General features: G+C 42.9%; 3 protein-coding genes across 7 annotated transcripts in view; 2 read left to right on the top strand and 1 right to left on the bottom strand.

Moving 5' to 3' along the window:
* abcc8 (ATP-binding cassette, sub-family C (CFTR/MRP), member 8) overlaps positions 1-20915 on the top strand; it is a 51892-nt gene extending 30977 nt beyond the window's left edge. The window contains exons 18-40 of one of the 2 annotated variants that reach the window (XM_086027131.1): positions 3929-3961; positions 5963-6001; positions 6297-6395; positions 8630-8714; positions 9037-9117; positions 9479-9616; positions 9708-9833; positions 10008-10104; positions 11632-11672; positions 11769-11879; positions 13566-13732; positions 14402-14629; positions 15070-15162; positions 15419-15521; positions 15772-15885; positions 16158-16278; positions 16425-16555; positions 16630-16708; positions 16787-16895; positions 18172-18275; positions 19115-19248; positions 20453-20515; positions 20626-20915. In XM_086027131.1, the coding sequence (XP_085883257.1) occupies positions 3929-3961; positions 5963-6001; positions 6297-6395; positions 8630-8714; positions 9037-9117; positions 9479-9616; positions 9708-9833; positions 10008-10104; positions 11632-11672; positions 11769-11879; positions 13566-13732; positions 14402-14629; positions 15070-15162; positions 15419-15521; positions 15772-15885; positions 16158-16278; positions 16425-16555; positions 16630-16708; positions 16787-16895; positions 18172-18275; positions 19115-19248; positions 20453-20515; positions 20626-20763 (2434 nt within the window). In that variant the 3' untranslated portion in view covers positions 20764-20915. Of the gene's footprint in view, positions 1-3928; positions 3962-5962; positions 6002-6296; positions 6396-8629; positions 8715-9036; positions 9118-9478; positions 9617-9707; positions 9834-10007; positions 10105-11631; positions 11880-13565; positions 13733-14401; positions 14630-15069; positions 15163-15418; positions 15522-15771; positions 15886-16157; positions 16279-16424; positions 16556-16629; positions 16709-16786; positions 16896-18171; positions 18276-19114; positions 19249-20452; positions 20516-20625 lie in introns of both variants that reach the window. The other variant, XM_086027129.1, reaches the window with a different exon arrangement.
* Positions 20916-21803: 888 nt separating this feature from the next.
* Positions 21804-23802, top strand: kcnj11 (potassium inwardly rectifying channel subfamily J member 11). The gene has a single exon (XM_086027132.1). The coding sequence runs from the start codon at positions 22219-22221 to the stop codon at positions 23377-23379; it is 1161 nt and encodes a 386-aa protein (XP_085883258.1). The 5' UTR covers positions 21804-22218; the 3' UTR covers positions 23380-23802.
* Positions 23803-25747: 1945 nt separating this feature from the next.
* mob2a (MOB kinase activator 2a) overlaps positions 25748-27663 on the bottom strand; it is a 68237-nt gene continuing 66321 nt past the window's right edge. For all 4 annotated transcript variants that reach the window (XM_086027136.1, XM_086027135.1, XM_086027134.1 and 1 more), the window contains one exon: positions 25748-27554. In XM_086027136.1, the coding sequence (XP_085883262.1) occupies positions 27232-27554 (323 nt within the window). In that variant the 3' untranslated portion in view covers positions 25748-27231. The remainder of the gene's footprint in view (positions 27555-27663) is intronic.

The following is a 27663-nucleotide window of genomic DNA, read 5'->3' as shown; positions in this document are numbered from 1 at the left end:
TGATCATGTCCTACAGTGGGGGCATGTTTTTTTTTCAGCGAGATGTAACAACACCATTTGTAGCCTTTGACTTATTACGTGATTAAAAATGACATGCTAAACAGATGACATGTATCACTAAGATTCACTGAGAAAGCAACAACAGACATGTACGTTATGTTTAATAGAAAAGGTGATTGTGATATTCAGTTCAGTCCACAGGTGAAACTGGTCAATTATTCTACTTCCTTCTTCACGTAGCAGTTTGGCTTAAGTCTTTTAATCGCTCAGGTAATTGAACTGCAGTTGACACACAGCTTTTCTTCATGCGTCCTTATGCAGCATGTAATTGAATTTCCATGACAGGGTAATATGCTTTTAAATCAGGCCTAGTGGTAAGGCTTAGCAATAAAACATCAGTAGAATTACAGGTCAGTGATGTAATGTTCCATAGGTGGCATACATGTTATGCTGCATCGAGAGTGCTTATGCATTGGAATCTCAAACTATTTTTCCCTTTGAAAACCATCTGTTGCCTTCATGAAGCCTTTGTCATCTGTTTTTAAATGTAAAGTTTTAACATAATTGACAGTCACACTAGTTTAAAGCTGCTTGTGTGTATATACTGTATACATATATACTTCTAATAGTAAAATGTAAATTAAACAGTCATAACTTCATCGATAAGTGACAAAGTAAGGTGAGTTGCATTCCAGATGCACATTCCGCTTTTTACCATTCTTAAATGGCAATAGAAGCAAAAAGAAGTGCAGGACTTTTAATGATTCAAGATTGAATTAAATCACTCTACCGCAACTACATACATTCTGGCTTTGAGTCTGGATGTGGAGTTTCATGTTCTCCTCGTGCTTGTTTTCTCCGGGTACTATGGCTTAAAGACTCTAAATTGTTCATAAGTGCAAATTTTAGTGTGAATGCTTATTTGCTTATTTAGTGTGATGACCAGTCCAGAATGTACCCCGCCTCTTGCTCATCTGGGATAAGCTTCAGCTTCCCTTACCAGAACCTAATGAGGACATGCCGTATAGAAAATTGCTGAACATTTGTGTTACTGTGAAACATTACTAGAAAAGGTTCCCTTCACCAATTAAATATAGTGTTTTATAAGAGACAATAATGAAAATGAAATCATATAACACGACTTATTGCTTTTCTTAATTTGTGGTAAACCTCTCGTGGCTAGAAACCAAACAGCAATCAAGATACTAGCCTACAGTATGTGCCTTCGTTAGCTTGAACAGACAGTATGCTAATATGTCATCACCTACCCAGGATAGTCTATTTGTCAACAAAGTATCCCCTACTTGATCGACAAAACACCCTCAATCCCACCAGCCATATCAGTTCTGTGTGTCCTGTCTTGCCTGTTGCCAAGCTCATTCATCACGTGCAGCTATTTATACTCATTGAGAGCTGCTAGTCTGCCATTTTTTTATACTCGAGTTTTTTTTTTCTATTTGGTTGCGTATCTGATTCCGCAGAGATCAAAATATACACATTACGAATACTGTACATGAGAAACCAAAGCAGTTGCTTGACTGAATGAGTGTTCAAATTTCTCAGATTGTTATGTTCAGCATGGCAGCTGAGCTGACACTATTCACCTCGCACTCCCAACAGCCCCTCACACGCTCCATTCATTCCCATTTCTCTCGGCCCAAATTTGGCAAAGTGAGCTGAGCGCGTCCGGGCTATCTCATTCATTAAAGTGTGTGACCACCTCAGCATATGCGGTCGAGAGTGTCTAGTGAGAGCAAGGCTTTGACCCTGAACTGTAGCTGCTGCAGTAATTAACTGCAAGATAGCTGTAGTGCAACCTGCTGTATACCCTAATCAACAGTTTCACCTGGATGACCACAGGTCTTTTAGGGCAATGTCCACATACATAAATATTCTAAAACACGCACACATTTTTCTGTGCATGTTGGTGTTTCCTCCATATGCAAATGTTGTTTTATGTTCATGTCCAAAATGCTGTCTTCAGTGTTTGTGTTGCACTAGGAGAACTGAACATTTGGCTTGTGGCATTCTACAGTTGTGCTCATAAACTTGTGAGCACAACTGTCAATGTGGGATATTCATATTCCAGACTTGATTTAACTGTGCAACATACGCTGATGTCATTTTGTGTGACTTAAAACACACGCATGAAGATTCATTAAATTCATTCATTCACATTCATTCTTGTTGTGTAAACTTCCAAGAGTGCTGATTTGATCCGCTTTCTGCAATAGATGATATACCAGTATGTACAAGCATTTTTAACCCAAATCCTGATTCTTTTTGATCAAATGTAATAATTGTAGTTATCGAGAATTTTTCAAACGTGCTGTTTTACAAAGCACTGAAAATTACTAAAGCTAATAAATCTAAAAACTAATTTCATGATTAATATATCAAAAAATGATACTACAATTTCAGACATCCGTCTCACAGTGCAGAGGTTGTGGGTTTGAATCTGGGCTCCAACCTTCCTGTGTGGCATGTTCCCTCCATGCCTGTGTGGGGTTTTTGGGGGTTCCTTCCACATTCCAAAAATATGCAATGTGTTAACTGAAAGTGCTAGATTGTCCGGAGTGTTGAATGTGAGTGTGAATGATTGTCTGTTTGTCCCATACGATTGGTTGGCGACTCGTCCAGGGTGTACCCTGCCTCCTGGCCAATGATTGCCGGGATAGGCTCCAGAACGCACCCGACCCCAGTGAGGATAAGCAGTTTGGAGAATGAATGAATGAATGAAAATGTTAGGTTAGGGTTCTTCAACATTCAACAGAAAATGTTTAGGTGATTGAATGTTACGCTAGATTAATTTCTGACTTCTCAGAGAAGCTTGCTCAAATTTGTGGATAAAAACATGAATTTCCTTGCTCAAAACACACGTAAAACATTGAGAGCTCACTGAAAATAAAATAATGCACATTAAAGTGCTTTCTGATGCTGTAGGAAAAATAGTTGTGAATGCTTGACTCAGGGTCGAAAGCTAATTTCCTACCACCTTATCCTGATGTCAAGATAATCAGATTTGCATTTGGGTATAAGTATCCTCAAAGCGCCATCAGGTAATGAGGTCTTCATTAGTCCCTTAGTGTGTTCATTTATAGTCACTTCCAAAATCAATGTGGTATTTATTTGGCATGCTGATTGCACAAGTACGACTATTTTTGATCATTTCCAAGCAAGACTTAAAAATGGCCCTCCTTCAACATTAAATGTATCCTTTTTTAGATCTGTTTATGGGAGAGCCCTGAAAATCTATTTTGCATTTAAGGTTTTACATTTCATTTCACACATACTCATATGTCTGTGCACCCGTCAGCTAATACGAATGGTCGTTGTTAACAGTCTTTTGTGCAATGTTTTCTTGATTGCCCGACACGTGGTGAAATGAGAACGCAAAGCACATTTTCTTTCATTTCTAATCATGTCATCCAGTTAAATGCCCTTCAGTGGAGAATGGAGATGTTTACCTTTGTAAACCAAGACTAGAAGTACAGTTTCCCATTACACTTGTGTAATTTATTGTATGATTTAAATCCTGTTAGAACGACCGTACTTTACCTGGAAATGCCCTCCATTGTGTTTATTCATTTGTTAGCGTGTGTATGTGTGTTTTTACACATCATTGGTGCTTAAATGGTCAACAACATTTAACTTCCTCACAGGTGTAGTGGCTGCCATTTCACAGCTGCCATAAATCAGCAAGCACTATCCGGCAGCGCTCAGCTGTGAACAGTCAGCTTCTCTGGGCAAGTGGCAATTGGTGCGCCCTAAAAATACATGCAAGCTTCAACTGAGCCTGTGCAAAGCCTTAAACAACCCATCAAGCATTTCTAATGGACTCTAAATTAGTTTGTTTGCATTACTGTAGTGACTTTTTACTATATTCTGTTCTCTGTGACTACAATAATTTCTCTGATTTTATTTGCAGCCTGCCCAGTCTGGAGTCAGAGGGCGATGAAAGGTGAGTGCTGGTAGGGAAAAAAAACCTCAAGCCCAAAACATAAATCTGTCCAAGCTTTTTTTCCTATGACCCCCACTATTGGCAAGACACAACAGTGTTTGACAGCAGGCGTCTGTCTAAGTACTGTGGACCCTGATGGACCGTGACAGCCTTTGTTCCATAAGTCTATATATAGATTAACAATTTTAGGTGTGCACACTTCTCCTGAAACACAAATGGTCATGATTTCCCAACTTAAAAGTTTAAAATCATCAAACAAATGTAAATGTCGCACAAAATAACATACATAAACATACCGTAAATGCAGTTTTTAGTTAAATAGGTATTTTATTTATTGAGGGATAGCCGATACTGATCAATTCTGAACCTGTTTCTCAAGACCGAAACTGATAACCTATATATATATGTGTATATGTATATATGTATATGTATACATACATACAGTGCACACCTGGAAGAAAGAAATACAGTATTTGTCCTAGCCAATTATGACAGTATTACAGTAGTACAGATCTGTTTCTAGATTGCACATTTACTTTTTTTTTTTGACTACCCTTTTGCCATGGTTCATTCCATACAAAAACATACTGTAAGACATACTAGCTACTAGACATACTGTTGACCTATGACTGAACATACAGGTGTGTGAAACCGTACAACAGGATTGATCACCTAGATGTTCTTTTACGTTACTTCATGACACTCTACTGGATGCACATGGGAGATAGAGAAAAATAAAAGGCGTAATAAATAATATGTAATAAATAATATGTAATAAAAGGAGTCCACCAACTGTTGAATAAGGATTCACAAAAGGCATCTTCATAGGTCCCTCAAAACACTGTAGTAGTGATAATAATGTTTTAAGGGGCTGATAACATTTGTTGGTCGATTCTTTTTTTTTTTTTTTATCTCTGTGTGGAGTGATTTGGTGGGAAAAGCACACACAAATGTCTTCCTCTATGACAGTGAAGAAATTACACATGGTAAATGCCATATTTGTTTAATGTGAGTTAAATGCCCATTTATGTCAAGCTGTATTCAGTGAAAAGGAGCACTTGATTTTCTCACCGAGAACTCTGACATGACCCACACTATGTTAGTTGTGAGCGACGGTGAGTGAGCTCAGAGGAAAGGTGTTTACTTCAGGACTTGGATGACTAGTTGTGATTGATGGAACCATGAATTCTGCTCAACAAGTCGGGGGCATCGCTTAAAAAAAACTGCGACAACAATGGATATCGTGCCTGCTACAACCATAAAGGGACCGAGATGACTAGACGATGCATTTAATTTCATTTCCAAACTAGTTTGCTTTGCAACGAGCTGCGTGGTGCATTCTCTCCTCCATGTGGGAAACTGTATGTCATCGCAACATGTGACATAATGGACCGATCAGAGCAGCAACAATTCCTGATGTGTGCGTGGCATGTGTTGCAGACCTGTCGCCAACAGCACAATGCGTCGGTCATGTGAATCAATTGTCGCAGTTTTCGCTCGCGCCGAGGCGGGAGTAGAAATAAGCCTAAAAAGAAGCCTTTCACTGAGTAGGCTGAAATGAAATTTGGCCGTCTCGAGACCACGTCAAACGCATGAGGGCCGATTAGTGGGCCGGACTCAAATCCATTTCCGGCCATGCTTTGTCCAGCCATTTTTTTAAAATTGTCAGCTCCGACCCCTCCGCCCCAAAAATGGGCATCCGGCCAGGCCGGAGGGTCCGACCTGTCCGGCCCAGGGACGGACTGCCCAGCTCTGCATTTTTCCATTGTACATATTTTACCCCAATTCATTTGAGGAATATGATTGTTTGCTTGCATATCATCGCTGTCCTTTGAGATGCATCCATTTCTCATTTAGTCATTTTAAAGGCCAACCACAGATGGAAGCTCATGAAATGAAATAAAGACGTGCTTTTCATCAATAGAGGACTGATGAACTGTATGATATGAAAAATAGTGCTTATGTGTTTTGACAAATGCATGTTTTATATATTCTCTGCAGTCCTACAGATAGAGACACAGCTGGTGATGGTGATATCAGGTGAGCTCTTGAAACACACAATGTCATTACCAGGCGGTTTCCGTGGAGACCCATCATCATTATCAGCACAGTCAAACAGCCATTTTCGTGGTTATCTCAAAGCTAAAGATAATAGATTTCCTCTCACCCCACCGACTTGGCAAACATCTCAATCCTTAATGATCTCTGGGTGACCTTTTAATGGACTTGAATTCTGTTCATGCAACATCACCTTTTGGAGCCAAGCAGTCCTTACAGATGCAAATCTTTCTAACCTTTACCATGAGTCTTGTTTTGTATTTGGCACCTTTGGTAGGAAGAGGTGCGCAGTGTCCTACGCTTCCCAGAAGCCCTGGCTGTTGAATGCCACCGTCGTGGAGAACATCACATTTGAGATGCCCATGATCAAAACCAGGTAAGTAAAGAAAACCAACTTTAAATGTTGACGTGGTTGAGAGAAGCACTCCTGCTCAGCCAGTTATAAAAAAAAACGTCAACAATGACTTTTTTATGGCAGATGAGGAAAGAAAGGTTCATATAAGTTACTGTGGGGAAACAAATACTAAAACTGCGTTATCCTTCTGAAATATGGAGACATAATTCAAAAGAGCTGATGAAAGCATGTTACACGATCAATTCCCAACGCCACACGTAAGGAACAACTTCAACGTGAACATATAGGCTAACACAACAATGCCTACTCTCAAATCTTCGAATTAACCCCAACGACCACTCTTTGAGGAAATAGAATAGGTTCTAAAATCATGTAAGAAGCGTAATTGACTGGTTAGTTCAGCTACAGATTCTAGCACAAACACAAGATGAGTGGTTCCCAAGCGGGTCCACCAGTAGTAAAGTAGGTAAACTATGACACTATGGGGTCTATTTTCAAAGATGGCTTTGCTCAAGTGTAAAATGACACATCTTGATTTTAGTCTAAGTGCAAGCCTCATTGCGCCTCTTTGGAATTCGGAAAACAGTTCTGCGCCAAGGTGGGCGTCCTGGTGAATGAGGCTGTGTCCTTTGACAGTCACCTGGTGCATGTGAGAGTTTGGTGGCTGAAAGTCTGTCTGAACTTATGCCTGCACAGACCACATCAAATTTTTTGGCGCAAGGTAGACCACTCGTCTAACACGGTTTTGGTCATTTCGATCGAGGTGCCATTGAGTCGTCATATAAATTCATTGATGCATTATTATTATTATTATCTCATCCTGACTGACTGGGTGGATCACACACGGACACAAATGTGTTTTCTGGATGAAATGGTCTCCAAGTGTCCACCTTGCAGCACGGATCTGTGATCTCCCTGGCCAACTTTACATCACTCGCCCATGAAAGTCTGCTTGCAGTTCCCTGTAATTGTACTTTGTGGGCATTGACCTCCCGCTGGACATTAGCAAATGAATTTCTTCTAACCTTATGCGGGATTATCAGCACACCCCTGGTGGGCTGCATTTAAACGAAATAAGAAGAGCCACTTTGACTGGCGGCAAGTCGAATCAACTGTGTTGGCGCCCACTACGGTGCAAACTGCCCTTTTTCAAATGCGCCATCTTTTGTGCTTCTGCGAAAATACCACCACTTGGTCTAACCCTGCACGGATATCTAAATGATTTAGAGGCTCTTTGTTACTTTTGGGTAAAATTACTGCTTATTGTAATTTTATTAGAATTAACCAGGCACAGAAATGAATGAATGAATGAAATGAAGTTACAGTGTGTATCGCACTCTACTCATGACAAATACGGTATAAACAGTACCTACTCAGTTAGCATCCTTTTTGAGTTGGCTACTGTGAAGCTATGTTTTAACTGTTCTTCTTTTCACGACTAATTTGTCTTTGTAGGCATTTCCAACACAAAATGTAAATACTGTACATCCAGATTGCAATCCAACCACTGTTTAGTTAGACTTCAAATGCATTAGTGATCTTGTTCCAATTCTGGCAACACCCCGCGTGTCGCAATTTTACTCTAATTCATGGTGATTTCATGTTGTAATTGTAGTACAAGTGTTGTGAAACAGGCTAATACAGTTATGTTGTCGGCCAACACACACACAGAGCTGTGCTCCACACGTGACCACAGTGTTAAGTGGATGTTTAGATTGAAAAAGTCTACTGTAATCAGTACACGAGGCCATTAAGAGATTATAAAAGCTCTTCTTGTTGTCACAGTGCTGTGTTAATACTCACAAGCAAGCGCTTTGGGGCCTGCATGGTCAACAAATCACATCAATTATCAGACTTTTTCAAAGGCCACATGCTTTAATCTCTGATAATGACTTACCCCGCTTTGATTTTAATGTAGCTGCTTCACACAGACTCCTGTGCTTGGTTGCTGTAATTTGTGTAGGCAGATCACCAACCACACCTTTTATCTTTTGTGTTGTTCCATGGTCAAAGTCATTTCATTTTCTGTCAAAATCCATGTCGACTGCAGCTATAGTAAATATTTAGTCGTTTCCCACAGAATGTTGAATCCAAGCAATGCTCTTGAGTTTCTGGTCCACTGTTGATGCGTCACTCTCAACCATATTGGACAGAAGAGGAAATAACAAGGCTACAGTTTCGTTTTGGGTGATATTGTGTGTATGGCAACTTATTTCGGTCCTTTTCACTATATTATTTGTCTTGGTGTCTGCTAGATACAAAGCTGTCATCGATGCCTGCTCTCTTCAGCCTGACATCGACATCCTTCCACAGGGCGACCAGACAGAAATCGGCGAGAGGGTGAGTGACACGCAGCACAATTCATTTGGATTGCTCTATGGGGCTTTTTATTGGCTCATCTGGTCATCGCTCATCTCACTGGGGCTCGCCGCATTACGCGGCAGCAGCATTTGTCATCATTACCGCGCTGTTGAATGAAATGCTGGCGTGCGCGGGGAGTTGGATCGATCGTTGCTCATGTTGTGCGTCTTCAAGCTGGGTATAAAACGGTTGTACCCAAGAGGCTGTTCACATTCATGCATTTAATGGTCTTATTTGTTCCTGTCTGTGACTGAAGCTGATACCATCCCATCGCTCATTAAACTTGCTGCCTTTGTTGCAGGGCATCATCCTCTCGGGAGGGCAGAAGCAGCGTATCAGTGTGGCCAGAGCTTTGTACCAGCAGACCAATGTTGTCTTTCTGGTGAGTCAACCACTGACTCAAAACTGACACACAAATGATGCCCTCGGAGCAGCAGAACTTCTAAGTCACAACAGTTTCACATTTGTGGGAACTGGTGTGCAATTTATTTTGATAAGGTCCAGGTGCTTATCAGGATGTGGCTACAGGTTGTATATAATGCGCTCTCCTTGCAAAAGGTTTCTTTTGAATTGACCCTAGGATGGACAATTTCCAAGAAAAGTTTGTAAGAAGTTAAAATGATGAGTAGCCTTTGGACCTTGTACATGGATTGTTGCAGATGACTGAGCTCTAGCAGCCCAATGTTGCCCACCGATGTAGGGTATTTTTTGAATTCGTCACACTTTGGAATGTCTTTTTACAGGACGACCCATTCTCTGCCTTAGACATTCACTTGAGTGACCATCTCATGCAAGACGGTATCCTCAAGCTGCTGAGAGAGGAGAAGAGAACCGTGGTGCTGGTCACGCACAAATTGCAGTATCTGCTGCATGCAGACTGGGTGAGAACTTTGTCTCAACTCATCTGTGTGTGCATACACTGATTTGACACAGTTAGTTATCAAATTAGGCCTGCATTTGTGTGTGCTTAAGATTATTGCCATGAAAGATGGCAGCATCCAGACTGAAGGTACACTGAAGGACATTCAGAAGTCTGAACCTGAGCTCTTTGAGCAGTGGAAGACGCTGATGCACAGACAGGACCAGGAGTTTGAGACGGTAAACAATCAGCAGCCTCTTGCAGTGCAATTGAATCCTTAATTGCTCTGAATTGCTTTGCTATACTTTTGCTGGTGCTTATTCAAACTAACACGTGCATTTATTGCTTTGTGTAATGAACTTTAAATTGGCTAGGTGGGGAGACCATTTTTTTTTTCCGTCTCCTCTCTACAGGAGACAGTGGCAGCAAGCATGACAGATATGGAGAGGAAAAACCTGCGGAGAGCAATGTACTCGAGAGAGGCTGCTAAGACTGAGGAGGATGAGGAAGGTGAGGGGTCAAAGCACGAATGCCTATGGACAGTTAGGCATTGGACAAAATAATGAAAAGGCCTTTCAGTCCTTGAGCCAACCACAGCTGTCTGAGTGTGTTTTTTTTCTGCTGCAATTGGGTCTCGTCTTGATGGAAAGCAGCACAATCAGCCTCGCATTTCATGATATTAGGCCTTATCCAATAATAACATCATTTTTTTCCCCCTTGAATTTGTACCTAGAAACGTTCAAAGGGAAATCAAATCAGAGACTCATGAAAATGTCTTAAATTACACCTGTATCATTTCCCAAGCAAATGTGCCACAACTGTCCAAGTTAGTGCAGACATGAATGTTTCTGATGGGGTCACTGTGACCTAACATACCTGATTACAACTCAGATGCAACTGTGGCTACTGTAGTTCTCGAATCCATGGAATTCCATTCCATTTGGGTGCCTTGTTTTGGTAATGTGCACCAAAGGCTTTATGCTTCAACTCATCTGCTTATTTTCGGTGTTTACGCCTTGTGAAGTGAAACACTACGCACCTTCTGTGTGTCATTCTTGCCTTTCTGAGAATGCTTGACCGAGTGCGGGACTCTACTCTGAACATTGGCTGCTTCACCGATTCCATTGTGCTGTAGCTACTCAGTGGCTACCTTACTCCATTGTATCCGACTTTTTGACTCAACCCCTCCTCCCCTGCTCTACCTAGTGCGACTGTATTACGCTACTCTCCTTGACATCACAGAACCAGACTATCCTAATAATACCCTTGACACAAACCTACTAGACGCTGTCCTACTCTCATTGACACTCTACTGTACTCTAACCTAATGTTCTTGACATAACCATATTCCACTTTATCCAATACTACCTCATTTTCTAAATGTCTCCATCTTTAGAGTTTTTGTGTCTCGGCCTAGCTACCTCAGCCCAATGGATATGACACATCTTGTCTCTGTTTTTATGTTTTTATGATGGTTGCCCCCTCCTGAAATTATTTTACTCGTATTGAGCCAGTTTGGTTGCAGGATTGATGTAGAATATTTCACATTATGACCGTAGTTACCGGCACTGTGAATAGGTCTTCGCAGCTGACTGAATATTTCTGCGAACCAAAAACGAAGAACCCAAGCTGTCCACAGATCGCCGATGACGTTTTAGTTGTTCTTGGCACAAGTTCCAGCAGCGTCCATATTGGCTTGAGAAGTTATGCCATCTGTGATAAACTTACACATTATTCATTAAATCACAATCAATGCACGCCTTAAAGAAAGTAGGTACTGTAGTTCTATTTGATCACTTTGTCCATATTTGAGTTGGTTTGTGGAATGCCTCATTAGACAGACAGTCGAAAAGCAATCCGAGGAATGTGTCAGATCGATTTTAGGGAGCCCAGTATATCAACAATGATTCGCAGCGGCAGAGTGCGGCTAAATAAAGAAATTAGGTTCGTTCGAGGTAAGAGAAATGCGTCGCTCTTTATCAGACGCATTATGTAAGTTTCATCCTTCGAGTGAACCCATCTGTTTGTCGTCTACAGAAGAATCTTTGGAGAGTGATGATGACGACAACCTGTCGCAGGTAATGCGTCAACGAGCCACCATACCCTGGCGCTCCTGTGGCACCTACCTGTCCTCGGCCGGGATCCTCCTTCTTACCCTGCTCCTCCTGTCACAGCTCCTAAAACACACCCTCATGGTGTCCATTGATTACTGGCTGGCACACTGGACGTCACACGTCATCACGGCCAAGTCGGACGCCACAGCACACAACTGTACACTTGTTCAGGTGAGGGAGAGAAATGGCTTTTGCGTTCACATTATTTCACCAGCAATGTACAAAGTAATGTTGGTTGAATTCCGTCCGATAGAGCAGTGTTTTTCAAACTGTGGTGTGCCGCGAGATATTGTCAGGTGTGTCGTGGGAAATTATCTAATTTGCGCAGTCTGGCGCCTGGCAGCGTAATCATGTCTTGACTACATTGTAGTACACTTCCATACCAGCAGGAGGCAGCAGCAGCAGGTAGCTAATTGTCTTTGTTTAGAGACATGCGAATTCGTGACGCATGTTTATCCAAACAGGCCCATGTTTCACACTGAGTAAGTATCAACAATCACAAAAGAGTCTCAAAGAACTTGACTCATGAAGTCAATATTACAGTAAATATCGGAGTGTATTGTGTACACTTCGAGGTCACAAATATAAAACGAAAATGAAATGAAAAAGAGTCAGTACGGCGACCCTGCCTTTGTGTGCTTCGAGACAATGTATTCTTGCGACGCCATACTAACTAGCAAACATTTTTGTCGCAATCAATCAAATCATATTTTGTTTATTTTGGTTAGATGCAAAAACACAAATATGAATGCTTGACTGCTTGCTTTGCATTCACAATTTTCTTTGCTTTCACTGCGAACGGTCACTCAAATCAATGTCTTTTTGAAGCGCCGGCCACAACAATGTTACTTCGCCGAGTCGGCGCTAATCTGTGAATCGCTGTTGAGCCGCACTGCCTTAAAACCACTGGCTGCCAGCTCCAGATGGAGTGTTCTTTAACAAGCCCTGAAGCGACCACACGCCAGCCTCTTCATTAGAACAGCAGAGTGAACACACTGATGAATAGAGCAGTCTGGAGAAAGTAAAACTAAGAATGTAAATACTGTGAGTAAGACAACTGTGAAAACAAAAATGAACTGTGGGACTTATCAGTCTTTCAAGTGACAATCATTTCATCATGTTATTCTTTGAGTGTAACCTCGACCAAACAGACACACACGGCGATGAACAAAAGAACACAATGAAGATTAGAACAAGAAATTTGAACTGAGACAGTCACGTTATCACATTTGCTTCAGGTTAGCCGGATCAGGTATCAGTATTTATTTATAGGTGTAAATATATACCTATATTGTGCGTGCGTGCGTCTGCTAGGTCACATTTCCAATGGTCATGTGGAAGCTAAGGACTCTGAAAGTCACCTCATCCTGCCCCCTTATTTTTTGTTCCACTCAAACACACTTCCTATTGGCTTAAGTACAAGATAAGCCGTGTGCTTGGTGCCAAAGGACGCTTGGATAAACTTCAGTGAAATGAATCCCTGCCAAGTGTATCTAATCTACACATAGACACAGCCAAGTCCAGTTTCTGCTATCAAATATAATTACTGGCCCATTGCTGTCTCCTTCCTTTCCTCCCTCTGTGGCGGCCAGCCTGCTGTTGCACATCACACACTTACCATTAACACAGTAAGAATGCAGGCAGAACACAAGTGGACTGTTTGATGTTTCTAGTGTGGATTAATGTACTGTACATAGTGAGTAGTTATTGTATGATCAATGTTGTGTACAAGTCAATATATATATATATATATATATATATATATATATATGATATATATGTACAGTACTTTCGGAGCATGAGTACAGTATTATCAAGTGCAAATAATGTTTCATTGTCTTTTATGTGCTGTTACAGGATTGTGGCTTCAGTCACTCGTGGTATCTTTCGGTGTTCAGCGTGTTGTGCTGCCTTGGCATCATTCTGTGTTTGGCCTCCTCTGTGACTGTGGAGTGGACGGGCCTCAACGTTGCCAAGGCGCTCCACCAGAACCTCCTGAACAAAATCACCCTGGCCCCCATGAGGTACGACTCTCTATGTAGCAGCTTGATGCCGTGAAAGAGATTGACGATGTGTGTGTGTGTGTGTGTGTGTTTGAATAAAAAGCAGAAACACAGTTAAAAGCACACTTTTTCGCTCCATTACTCCAAGCACCATCTGCTTCCCTTCCACAGAGATTTCAATGTCTTGTGTGTCATCAAACGCACACACAGTTGAACACACACATTCATCTCACGTTAAATCTTAACTACTTAACTGTTGTCTGAAGCTAGAATAGTTTTTGCAATTGCGATAAGGTTTTAAAAAACAATTCGAATACATACTGTCACATCTCCCCTCACAGTCAAGAAGTTCTGGCATTGAGTCTCAGTTTGGGCCCTCCTGTGTGGAGTTTGCATCTTTTCCCTGTGCTTGCATAGGATTTCTCCAGCTACTCTAGTTACCTCCCACATCCCACAAAACGATGCATGTTAGGCTCATTGAGGACTATACATTAAAAAAAATAAGTGTGAATGTGATTGTGAATGCTTCCTTGTCTGTTTTTGATTTGTGCCCCGCAACTGACTGGGCACCAGTCTGATCTTGAATCCCGTTTCTTGCCCAAAATCATCTGGGATAGGCTCCAGCTCACATTTAACCACAGAAAATGGATGGATGAATATATATAGATTGTTGTTGTTTTTTTTCCCCAGGTTGTTTGAGACCACACCACTTGGCAACATCCTCAACCGATTCTCCACAGACACGAACACGATCGACCAACACATCCCGACCACCCTGGAGTGCCTCTCTCGCTCCACTTTGCTGTGTGTGTCCGCCCTGGGGGTCATTTCCTACGTCACGCCCGTGTTCCTCATCGCCCTCCTGCCTCTGGCTGTCACCTGCTACTTCATCCAGAAATACTTTCGTGTGGCTTCCAGGTGAGTCTGGCAGGATTGGGGCATGTGGCTCAGTGTTTGGACAAGATGCATGATGACGCCAAAGGTCTTTGAGAGTGTAATGTCAGCAAAGTGTCGCATTTCTTTTTTAAAACAAAGTTTAGAACTGTGAAATGTGAAAACAACATGACACAATTAAGTTTAACCGAGTGATGTGGCTCATGGTCATTTTGGACAAATGTATTGGGACACTGATGAAGCTTTATTGCTTTAACAGTGTGCCCACTTATTTGACAAAATACATAGCTATCCTTTTTTTTTTTTTACTGAGAATTATCCTCATTTTGGAAAAAGTTCCTCCAAAACATTTTTCTATATTTTTTTTCTTTCAAATAGAGGGTAACATACCTAGGCCTAATTAGCATAATTTTGCAGAACTTTTTTTAATTAAGTATCTGTTGTTGTGGCGCTCTTTTGCAAAGGGACCTGCAGCAGCTCGAGGACAGCACCCAACTGCCTCTGCTCTCGCACTTCTCTGAGACAGTAGAGGGACTCACCACCATCAGGGCCCTCAGGTGAGCATACTTGAAAGGGCTCATGCACTTTAATGAGCAATATTCTGCCATCATTGTTCCAAGGCTCTTTGCCCTAGAAAGAGCCCTAGCATCTATTGTATGTAGTATTTTGTGTTCTTTTATTGCTTTCTCTTGTTATATTATTGCTATTTTGTTGTTGTATGCAAAGTGCTTTGTTACAGCTGTAGCTGTTGTGAAATGCACTACTGTATATAAATAAAGTTATATTGTATTGTATTGTATTCTTATCCCTCAGGTACGAGCCCAGGTTTCGACAGAGGTTACTTCAATTCACAGACGCCAACAACATCGCCTCGCTTTTCCTCACAGCAGCCAATCGGTGGCTGGAGGTCCGCATGGTAATGACTTATTTGTGTTTGTCCTAGTCTTGTTGGCTCCTGCAATTAAACATTACAGAAAGTACAATCATCCTCCAGCTCACATTCACCAAATGCCACCTTGCTGTGATTGTTTTAATTTGGGGTCGCGCATTTATTCCCAGTGGAAATGACTTTGTTTATGGCTCCCAATTATTTGGCAGTAAATAGGCTTCTCGTCTCTTTTTACTTTTATTGTCAACGTTCTCTTAACGACTTGATCTGCTTGTAGGAATATATCGGGACCTGTGTGGTGTTGGTAGCAGCTGTTTCTTCCATCACAAACTCGCTCTATGATCAGTTGTCTCCCGGACTGGTGGGGCTGGGCCTCACCTACGCACTCATGGTGAGACTCTGAGGTGGATGTCTAAAGTGTGACGGCAAGATGCTCTCTCTATCACAATGGCAAACACGTCACAGCAGCACCTGTCCGCTAGGTGTTGTGAGTAGTTGATATCAGAGGACCCTTCTAAAATTAGTGGTATTTCATGCGTATCATATTTATCTATTTTTGTTGTGGTATTTAAAAAAAAAAAAAACAACAACTCAAGTTACCCTTCTTTTAATATTCAACAAGCTAACTGAAGGATCATTGAGTGAATGCGTTTTGTCTATCAGGTGTCCAACTACCTGAACTGGATGGTGCGAAACCTGGCAGACATGGAAGTACAGCTGGGATCAGTCAAGAGAATTAACGGCCTCCTCAAAACAGAACCCGAGAATTACGAGGGTCTGCTGAGTGAGTGCCACCGTGAATTCATAAAGCATTTGCAATTTTATAGCATTGAAAACACTGACTGAAAGTCATTTAAACTGAGCTCTAACCACTACTGATCCAGATGTAATGAATTAACATGCTGGGCTGGTGTTTGTTGTGGTTGCCAGGCCTGTCTCAGGTCCCCGACGGCTGGCCCCGACGTGGCGAGATCCAGATCCAGAACCTGAGCGTCCGTTACGATGCCGCGCTCAAACCTGTGCTCAAAAACGTCCACGCCCACATCAACCCTGGACAGAAGGTACGAAGACTTTCGGTGAGAATAACAAAAAAAAAAAAAGCTGAGTAAGCGTTATTGTCGGATGTCTCTTGCAGGTGGGGATCTGCGGCAGGACAGGCAGCGGCAAATCATCTTTCTCCCTGGCCTTCTTCCGCATGGTGGACATGTTTGAAGGTTTGCACTCTCAGACCGTCGGGATTGATGCCGCACTTTATAATTCGCTTCATGTGAATTATTTCTTGACTTTGACAGGGAGAATTGTGATCGATGACATTGATATCGCCAAGCTGCCCCTGCAGACGCTGAGGTCTCGTCTGTCCATCATCCTGCAAGACCCGATCCTCTTCAGCGGCACCATTCGGTATGAGGAACAACAAGCGTCCGTTTTACTCGCAGATGTTCTTGTCAAGTCACATTAGATCAGGTGACACTTCAAGTAGATAGATGAGATAAAAGGGTCTTAAAAAAAGTTTTAAGGCAGTGTAGTCATCTCGTACGCGTTTGCCACATTCCTTCAAAAGGACCCGTGTTATTTTTAGACAAACGCAGAAGTGCCTGTACAAGCTTTCAAGAATAGATAAGTTGTTTTTTTTTTGTTTCTTTTTCAAGTTGGACCTCTATTGTCCATCACAATGTGGTCCAGGGAGCAGGTTTACTTTCTTGCATTGACACAATGTTCGCCTTGAAAGTAATGGAAAAAGAGCTAATGTGTTCCTGAGTTAGGCAGCCTCACAATTTAGAAGTCTCAGGTTTGAATTTCGGATCAGGTTTGTGTGCTGTCCCCATGCCCTCTTTCCACATGATCAAAAAACTCAATTGTCCATATGTGTGAGTGTGAATGGGTGTTTGTGTAATCGTGCGCTGTGACTGACTGGTGACCAGTAAAGGGTGTACCTCCACCGCGGTTAGGTTTTCATCAGCCACTTGGGTTTATTTTCATTCAACTTCCTGCCAATTTTTGTTATATTGACATTTGATTTTTGAATGAAGGGCAGTTATTCTTCCAAGGATGTTGTTCCTGTTACATTTAGTGATGATTTCATAAAAGAATTCATTATAGGTGACAGCAATTGTACGAATCCAGTTTGAACAAATTGTGCTATGTGTATGCAGGCTAAAAGAGGAAGTCAACCCAAACACATTTTTTGTAGAATATGTTCAATGCAGGCCCACTAGTTGAAACAAGGCATTCTGATTAATATTGCATTTTTGGAATATGAGAAATCCACCTGTTTATAGCCATCTCAGGGGGCGGCCATTTTGGCACTTCTGTCGACTGAAAATGACATCACAGTTGCTCGGATAACAACCAATCACGGCTCACCTGTTTTCTGAAGATGAGCCATGATTGGTCATTATCTGAGCCCTGAGTCATCTTCAGTCGACAGAAGTGACAAAATGGCCGCCCCCCGAGCTAGCTAAAAACGGGTGGATTTCTCATATTCCACAAACACAATATTAATCAGAATGCCGTGTTTAGACTAGTGGGCCTACTGCATGGATCATATTCTGGAAAAAAATATGCTTGGATTGACTTCCTCTTTAAAAGATGAAATCAGGTTTAATCCAGATCTGGGTGTGAGTTATGCTTTTGTTACACTTATTATGTATGTATGTATGTGCGTGTTTGTGTGTAGGTTCAACCTGGACCCAGAAATGAAGGCCACAGATGAGATGCTTTGGGAAGCTTTGGAGATTGCTCAGCTGAAGCCTGTTGTTAAGTCACTTCCAGGGGGGCTGGGTGAGTTTATACATGGATCTATTTTAGTGTGTGTGTAGACATAAGTGCTGTCTAATATACTGGTATGACCTTGCCATGCCAGAAACAATAAAATCAAAGGTCAGTTTGTTTCCATGAGCACGAAAAAAGTGCAGAACTTTTTCCAGACCTCCTCCATCGCACATCTGCCGCACTGTATCACAATACCTGAGCATCAATATTTGAAGTGCCCTGCAGAGGCTTTTTATGCACAGTGCCTGTTCTCAGGTGGCAGTCTTATATTCAGATCACATCTAATAGCAGACTTCACCTTCATTTGACTTCCACGTTGAGCGTGACGAGTGCCTGGTATGCTTACGACTTTATTTAGCTGCTGTGGGCTTGCTTGTTATCGCTCTGTACTTAAATGCTCTCTTGCAAGTGTCGCAAACAAGCAGTCAAGGTGATTATTCAACATCATTCGATGCTCACCGCAGGCTCTACACAATGACAGCCTATCACTTGAACTGTCCGTCCGTACCTACCCACCTGTATTTTCTACCTTCCATAGGCAGCACGCAGTCAAAGTGATAGCATGATATCCTGTGTTTGAATCACAGGTGGATCATCATCTTCATGTTCCTCTGGTTATTCTAGCTTCTTTCCACATCCCCAAACACGCTTCTTAGTTTAACTGAAGACTAAGCTGTCCATATGTGGGACAGTTGTTTATTTACATCTGCCCTGCAAGTATCTGGCTCACCAAGAAGCATTAATATTTTGTCCTTTTTGCCAGATAGTTCTTGTGTTGGGTCTCATGAGATTGGAGAAATTTAACGAATGACTAATGTTTGCACGTCTTCATTTGAACATGTTTCCAGATGCCAATGTGACAGAGGGAGGAGAAAACTTCAGCCAGGGTCAGCGTCAACTCTTCTGCCTGGCCAGGGCCTTTGTGAGGAAGAGCAGCATCCTCATTATGGATGAAGCTACGGCTTCCATCGACATGGCAACGGTCAGTGTGTGTGTTTACGGCCACCGTGTTTCAAGGGAGAAACCGGTGACAGGGAGAGGTGAAGTGGAGGTCATTGAGTGATATTCTGTGGCCATGGCAACTATAAAACACATGGAAATAGAGCTTGCGGCAACAGCTAAGTGGGTGATTCACATACTAAAAAAATATATACGTACTTCAGGAGGATAGAACAAAAAGAGTGCAATAAGAGCCTGAGGGCTGGTGTGTGCATTCGGCTGCTGCTTACTTACTTACTTCCCGGGCTTAATGGGTGAACTGAACTCATCCAATCGAGTTTCTTGGGTCAAATCGAATGCAAGCAAGAGAGGGAAGAATAAAACATTGAACAGCTTTTGCTTTTCTTTCTTTCTTTTTTTTTTTAAACCACTACATGGTTGCACCTGTACAATGCAACAGGAACAAATACAGGAGCAGATTAAAAAACTACCTTAACAAAGATGATAATGTCCTGTTTTGATTAGATACACATTCAACAATGCAGTGGTGCCTTGAGATATAACTGACTTGAAATACGAGATTTTGGAGATCCTGTCATTCTGCCAATTTTTTGCTTTGGATGGGGAGCAAAAATGTACCTGTATGAGCACTGTATAGTGGCAGTGAATTCAGCTCAACACTCTTGGTGACAATTATGGCAGTTTTGCAGATAGTAAACAATTTTACCCAAAAAGAAGCTCTAGGCTGCTCAATGGCACCTGGAAGAGCCAAACTAAACATAAAATAAGTGATGATTACATAATGCGTATTTAAAACAACCACATAGCTTTGCTTTAGGAAAGTCTTTAGCTTAATGCTAACAAACAATGCAAAATATGACAGACAGGCTAACAAATAGCATTAGTGCTGCAGATGTATAACTATTTGAACACAAATGGTGAGGTAACACGTGTAGACAGATAAAACAATACTCACAGGCATGTAATCTTCATCCTTTGTAAAAAAAAATATTAATATTACTGCAATTTATTGAGTCAGTTTTGAAAATCTTAGGTGCTCTGTATCTGTGTTATACTGCCCCCATGTGGCCAGCATGAATACAATATAGGTCTGGAACGGATTAATGGCTTTGCCATGAATTTCAATGGGGAAAGATGATTTGACACACACACACACACACATTTTATATATATAAAATCAATTAAAAAAATATGACTTATACCAAGGTCTTCTTCTGCCCCCGTAGGAGAGCATCCTGCAGAAAGTGGTGATGACTGCCTTTGCCGACAGAACAGTGGTTACAATAGCAGTAAGTGCACATACAGCATTATGTAATCACCGCTCTCTATGCACATATTTTAAAGCACTGTTACGTTTGTTTCTTAACCGGCCACTCTTGTTCTCCTCTGTGCCGCACAGCATCGCGTCCACACCATCCTGAATGCCGACCTGGTGATTGTGATGAAGCGCGGGATCATCCTGGAGTATGACGAGCCCCAGGCCCTGCTGGGTAAGGAGGACAGCGTCTTCGCCTCCTTTGTGCAAGCAGACAAGTAGTACAAGAAGAACAAGGAGAGAACATGTCAAAGGAAGACATTCAAAGTGCAATTGACCCATGGAATATTTACCTTTATTTTTTATTCATGTTGTATTATATTTGTACATAACAATGTGAGATGGTTGTTAATAAAATATATATTATCACTGAACGGTGTGTTTGTAAACTGAGGCAAGTGAGTTGTTCTTGACTTTAGATTGATCTATATTGACCCTGCCAGTAGCACATATTCATATTCTCATGGGTGTCACAAGATCCTGCAGGAGCCAAGACTGACTTCAGAATGCTATAAGGACGCCTGAAATAGCCACGACACAACGGCCTGCACCAGGCACAACTATCACTGTTCGTAAAAGACCAACAAGAAATCCTAAAAAAATGTGTTCACTTACTCACATATAAAGACAAGGAATATAAACAAAAATCTCTCTTTAAAAAGAGGATAATGCTCAGTTTTGATTAGCACATTCAGTGATTTCATCTTTATTATTGGGTTCGTTGTTGACAGTGGTGTACAACTGTACATTGACAGTTTGCACACGTTTTGACTTCTTCAGTTCAATTGATATTCTGATGTCTTGTGGATTTTCCCCTGAGATTGATTGTCTGTGTATCATATTATTGATATTGAGGACAATGCATGGTAATAATCACATCCATTATTTCAAAACCTTTCACCCGCTTAAAACACAGATTGTTTGAGAAAATGCAGAAGATGTCAGGTGGGGTACATTTTAGATAGATAGATAGATAGTTGACTTCTCGTTAATTGGTAATTCAGTAAATTAGTAATTCAAGTTCCAGTAAATATCTGAATGAAAAACAATTTCAGGCTTTAAATATAAAACAAATTAAGAGCAGTAATTACAGTGGTAACCTAGAAACGTCGTATGTTGGTGGCAAGAGGTTTCCTACATACAGTAATTGGCCCTCCTTTGTGCATTCTCATTGAACTCCCAGCAAGGGCATGATGACAGGGGTGGTAGAAGGAGGGTTTGCACCCAACCCCCATCTCATGCTACCGAGCTGGAGAGTCGGCACAAAAGGAAAGTGCATCACGGAGATGGGCCGTTATCATCATGAAACTGCTACAATAAAGGCTCCTGGGGAAGGCTACGTCTCGTGCGTGTGCATTCGTGGTGAATTTCTCACAACGCGGTGTGCGCCTACAGCTGGTGGGGGTGCTGTTGGTGGTGTACCCTGAGTGACGGTGGCAGCTGAGGACGAAGGAGAGGAATCCCCACATGGGACGTCAAGCGCCTGCCTGCGGGGCAACGTGAGGAGAGAGCAGAGTTCGGACAACCGGACGACCATATGGCTGGGGGCGAGCGAAAAAGCTGACAGAAAGCCGCAAAGCGATACAAACAACAACAACAACAAACACAACACCCCCGCCGCGGTTTTATTGATTTCTCAGCCGGACGCTGCATTTGGGAGCGTAATGCGCGAGAGCCATGTTGTCCAGAAAAGGCCTCATTCCGGAGGACTACTTGCTGACGCGCTTGGCTGAGGAAGTCCAGCAGCCCAAGTTCAAATCGAAAACGAGGAAAGCCCGCTTCGTGGCCAAGAACGGCGCCTGCAATGTGGCGCACACCAACATCCGCGAGCAGGGTCGCTTCCTGCAGGACGTCTTCACCACTCTGGTGGACCTGAAATGGCTCCACACGCTCATCATCTTCACCATGTCGTTCCTGTGCAGCTGGCTTCTCTTCGGGATGATCTGGTGGCTTATCGCTTTCGCGCACGGCGACTTGGACCGGCGGGAGGGCGCCTTCGTGCCGTGCGTCACCGACATCCACTCCTTCTCGTCCGCCTTCCTCTTCTCCATCGAGGTGCAGGTGACCATCGGCTTCGGGGCGAGGATGGTGACGGAGGAGTGCTTGTCAGCCATCGTCGTGCTCATCATGCAGAACATCGTGGGACTGGTCATCAACGCCATCATGTTGGGCTGCATCTTCATGAAGACCGCGCAGGCGCACAGGCGCGCTGAGACGCTCATTTTCAGCAAGCACGCCGTCATCTCCGTGCGGAACAACAAACTTTGCTTCATGGTGCGCATCGGCGACCTGAGGAAAAGCATGATCATCAGCGCCACCGTGCGGATGCAAGTGGTTAAGAGAACCACCACCGAGGAGGGCGAGGTGGTGCCCCTGGATCAGATCGACATCCACATGGATAACCCAGTGGGCATCAACGGGGTCTTCCTGGTGTCCCCGCTCATCATCTGCCACGTGATCGACAAGGACAGCCCGCTGTACGCTATGTCCGCCACGGACTTGCAGCATGACGACGTGGAGGTCATCGTGGTCCTGGAGGGCGTGGTGGAGACCACCGGCATCACCACGCAGGCCAGGACTTCCTATGTGTCCGAGGAGATCCTGTGGGGCCAACGATTCGTACCCACCGTGTCCGAGGAGGACGGCATGTACGCGGTGGACTACTCCAAGTTCGGCAACACGCAGAAGGTGCCCACGCCGTGCTGCAGCGCCAAGAAACTGGATGAGGCGGGTGGCATCGCGAGGTTTAAAGTCACCGAGGGCGTCACCTTGCGGCCGTCGGTGAGAAGGCGACGGGGGTCCACCATGGCCCGGCGCTCCAGGTTGGAGAGCCGATGAAAAACTCGGAATAAATTCACGTGGACGTCAGTGGAATTACTGGAATGCCCTCGTGTGCTCCCGCTTCAGTGTTTCAGTTCAACTCATTTCAATTCAATGTTATTTATATCGCACCTAACAGACGTTAGGCTGTCTCCAGACACCACACTTGGGGTGGGGCGGTTGATGTGGGACATTCAGAATGTTTGACATTTTTTCCCTTCTCACCCTCGAAAATTACGCCAGTTTACCACATTGTAAATACATACAACTGTAGGCTACTTGTTCAAATTAAAGCGACCCTGACATGAGCTTCGCAACGATGACAACCATCCTCTGGATGTCCTAATATTGCCTCAAAACACTTTTTCTTTTTATTGTTGTAGATTACAGGCAACATCTACTGTAGCCTAGCATTAAACGATCTGATTTATGGTGGGCGTGGCCTAGGCTCGCCTGTTTTTGTGCTTGTTTACATACCGAGTCTTTCACGTCAGTACTTAACACAGTACACAAAGAAAAGCCGCTATGAATGACTGCACACCAATGCTGATAGCAGCACGAGATCACAAAATACATTTGCAAAGAAGCATCTCATTTCTCTCCTTTCAAGGATGGGAAAGAGTACATCAAGAACACTAAATTACAAACGTAATTGTAGCGCAATTACATGTAAGTTATTTACAGTTAGCAACAGCATATGTGTCTGTCATACGTTGCCCACCCCTGGTCTATAAAAGTACAATATTCACAGTTCACACATTTATTATAATCACCCAAGGCCAAATTCAACATCACTCTCTGCTGTATATTTTTTGTTTTTGCACAGCATATCGAGAACCAGATGAGCTCACACACATGCAGGCATACAAAGAGATGTAAGATTGAAGGAATTTGTTAAGCAGTGCTGAACCCCTTGGGCCAGAGGAGTGGGGTCAGTGCCTTGCTCGAGGACACGTTGGCAGTAGTCTGGAAGTAGACTGTCCGAAAGATAGTTGTCATTTCACATTTTTGGCCGCCATTGGGATAAATTAGCAAGAATATAGATGAATAGGAGATTCAACAGCTTCCCAGCATTGTTCGTTCGGCTGCTGTGCAAATACATAAACCATGATGAATGTAAGAGCCCACTTTGAATGTGAAAACTATTCTGATTCTGAACCATTCTAATAATTGTGTTAGCGAATATTTAAAGAAAGAAAGGACAATGTATACAACTTGGGGATAAAATATAAACTGAAGTGAAAGGCAACATCATCAGGATGCACAGTGGCACCATGCTGCCACCCACAGGTCAGTCTGAGTACTTTAATTTTTAAAATGGGAGAGAAACCCTATACTGTATATGACGAGTAAAAAAAAAAAAAAAAAAGGGAAAAAATGGCACTTGCTCTGACTGCTCTAAAGTGTTGTACTGGTACTGGAGATGACTAAGAGTACAGCGCACACATAACAAAAGCGAGTCTCTTCTCCTAAACCAAATATTGCACGTAGTACCAAGACTGACCTGTGAGAGGCTAGGAAAAAAATTAATTGGAAGAAAAAAAGACCGTTATGTGGTACATTTTGGTTGTAAACTCTTCTCCATGTCATTTATATTTTGTTGAATGTCTTGGAGAAACTGTCCAAAAGCAGTAGGTTGCATACTTGCATGCCATTTGTCCATCTTCCACTTTTACAAGCATGGGGTCAGCGGATGAGGATTCGCCAATGTAAATATTGAACATGTTTAATATTTTTGATAGTCAGCATTCAGCCCCGACTGTTTTTCCGGGCAGATTGGGGGGTTGTGGGTAACACTTTTAAACACACCACGTGCAGCAGGATAAGTATAATCTTTGAAGACACCCGAGAATCGGGCTATTCTTGCCTTTGACCAAGAGTTGATAAATGCTCAAATTAGGCCCGATTGTCAGTATTTGTACCCGAATTTAATGCAAATGTTTTAATCATCATACCTCAAAAACGTGATTTTTTTAAAAAAAAGTATGAATGCACAAATAATAAACATGCTTCAAACTTCAATGCGAAACACTGTATACTTCTTACTCTTGTCCTTTAGACAAAAACAATCACTGTGGAAAGCATTTCAATCCACTGACCTTAACAGCTGATTAAATCTGATTTGGAAATGCACTTAAGTGAATGTCAGTGACTTAAGATTGTCACTCAGTTGCCATTAAACTTGTTACTTTTAAGTCAAATCTTAAAACGCATTAAACAAAAAAAGTGTTTGTTTGGGGGTGAGACTGCTGCAGATGTTGGCACCATCAAACCAAGGTGCAGACATTTTATGCACAGGACATCCGACATTCTGTCTCCTATATCGACACATTAACGGCAATAATAAACACGAAAGAAGATCCAGCACAAACAAGACACACTTGGATCAGAATGGCATTTTTCTTTTATTAGATTATAATCAGCAGAGCTTGAAATATTAAATTGCTTTTAACTTAGTTAATAATTAAAATACATAAAAACAAGAGCCAGAACTGAAGAACCCTGCAAAAAAGAAAAAAAAAAATAAATTAAAAAAGGGACACATATAAACTCAACCCTCCTCCACATAGGTCTGACAGAAGTCCAAGCAGAAGTTGTTTTTTTCTATATGTAATGATAACTATTGTTATTATTTCCAAACTAATTTTCCTTTCATAGTTTTTTAAAAGCAAATTTTAAAAAGGGACGTGGAAAACTAAACAACAACGAATGAAGAAAAAAAAAAGAATGGAGATTTGCAGCTCGCTGCCAGCACGCTCCACACTCCCCCCTCTCCTCGCCCTTCTCATCATGTTGGCGTATGTGGGACTTCAGACATGACGTCACATCTTTGTCCATCTGTGCTGCTGCTGGCAGGTGGGGGTTTGGGGGGGGGGGGGGGGGGGGGGGGGGCAAGGCGTGCTGCACAGAAACCAGCAACCCACAGCAATTCAACCACCAGTCTGTTAAAGTATCACCATTTCTCTGATCAGATTAAATATCTAATATACAATCTCAATATGTTCTTCCGTCAATGTTTCTGTGCATTTTCATCTTTGATGCCCTCTACAGGGAAGTAGGCTCCACGACATGTTTGTTGGGGGCCACGCTATCAGTACGTGTAGGTCATGTGGAGGATTTTGACCAACTAAAGGGACACAGAATGAAAAGAGAGAAAAGCCTCTCTGGCAGCAGTGACATACTCTCTCAGGTCCTGAGTAGGAGGTGCCTTAAATCAAGCCCCACATAAACAATCTAAAGCGGGATTGGCAAATACTAGCCATCATGGCGCTCAGGGCCAGCGTGATGCTTCGTGCTGTCCGAAGAGGCCAGCAGAGACGCGCCTCTGCCCCGGGCGAGAGCAGCTCCCAGCAAAGTACAGCCCCCTCATGTACAGGAAGTTGTGCTAGCTAGAGGGTAGACAGCAGGTCTGATCACTACGCTGACACCCCCCCCCCCCCCACACACACACCTTCAACCCAACCAAACAACAACAAAAATAGAACCAAAATAACTCTCGAACAAAAGTAAAAGTGAAATGAAACCAAACAAATGAAACACAGCCTTATTTTTTTGTTCTAGTTTAAATGGCAGAGAAGATGGGAGGGATGTTTGTTTTTTTCTTTTGATCCCTGCGAGGAACGTTCACACCAATTCCTGCAGGCGTTACAAGCCCCTCGCCACCACCCACCCTCCTTAAACCCCGCCAATCCCCCCACCCCCCCACTTGTCCTTCCGACTGGTTGGTTGGTGTTGCAGCGAAATACACTAGTGTAGTGGAAGGTCTGTCAAGTCCCGCTGGCACACGGCGGAAGGCGGCCGAGCCGTCTTTCCTTCTCTCCCGTCTTATCCTCTGTCGCCGCCGGGCCGGTATGTCGGCGGCGCCTCTGCTCATCTCTCCGTCACGTGGTTTTGTGAGGAAGGGGAGGGAGACGAAGTCGGAGAGGAGGGGGCCGGCGCGGTCGAGGGCGGAGGCGGGGCGGGGGCGCACAGGATTTCGGACAGGTCGTCCATGATGCAGGTCTCCTTGGGGTCGACCAGGTTGAATTCCCTTACGAAAACGATGAAATGTGCATAGAGAGTGTTCAAGTGGCCCTGCAACTCCAGTGCCACTGTCTCTTTAAAGTGAGCCCAGTAGAGGTGAGCCAGCACGTGGAACAGGTAGCGGCAGATCTTCTTCACCAACGTGTCAAAAGAATTGGGGAATTCTTTGCCTGAGGGAAGAGTGAGACGATTAGGAAGTGCAAGAAGCTTGCTAACGTCCATGCCCGCCCGCCCTCTCTGCCTGCAACTTGAATGACAAGAAAGCACTTTGGCTTCCTT

Source organism: Filicampus tigris, chromosome 4 (assembly GCF_054856515.1).
Source record: "Filicampus tigris isolate MCC_2025a chromosome 4, RoL_Ftig_1.0, whole genome shotgun sequence".
In the NCBI taxonomy this organism is placed as follows: domain Eukaryota; kingdom Metazoa; phylum Chordata; class Actinopteri; order Syngnathiformes; family Syngnathidae; genus Filicampus; species Filicampus tigris.
The sequence above is the reverse complement of the archived record's forward strand: the minus strand, read 5'-3'. Positions and strand labels throughout refer to the sequence as shown.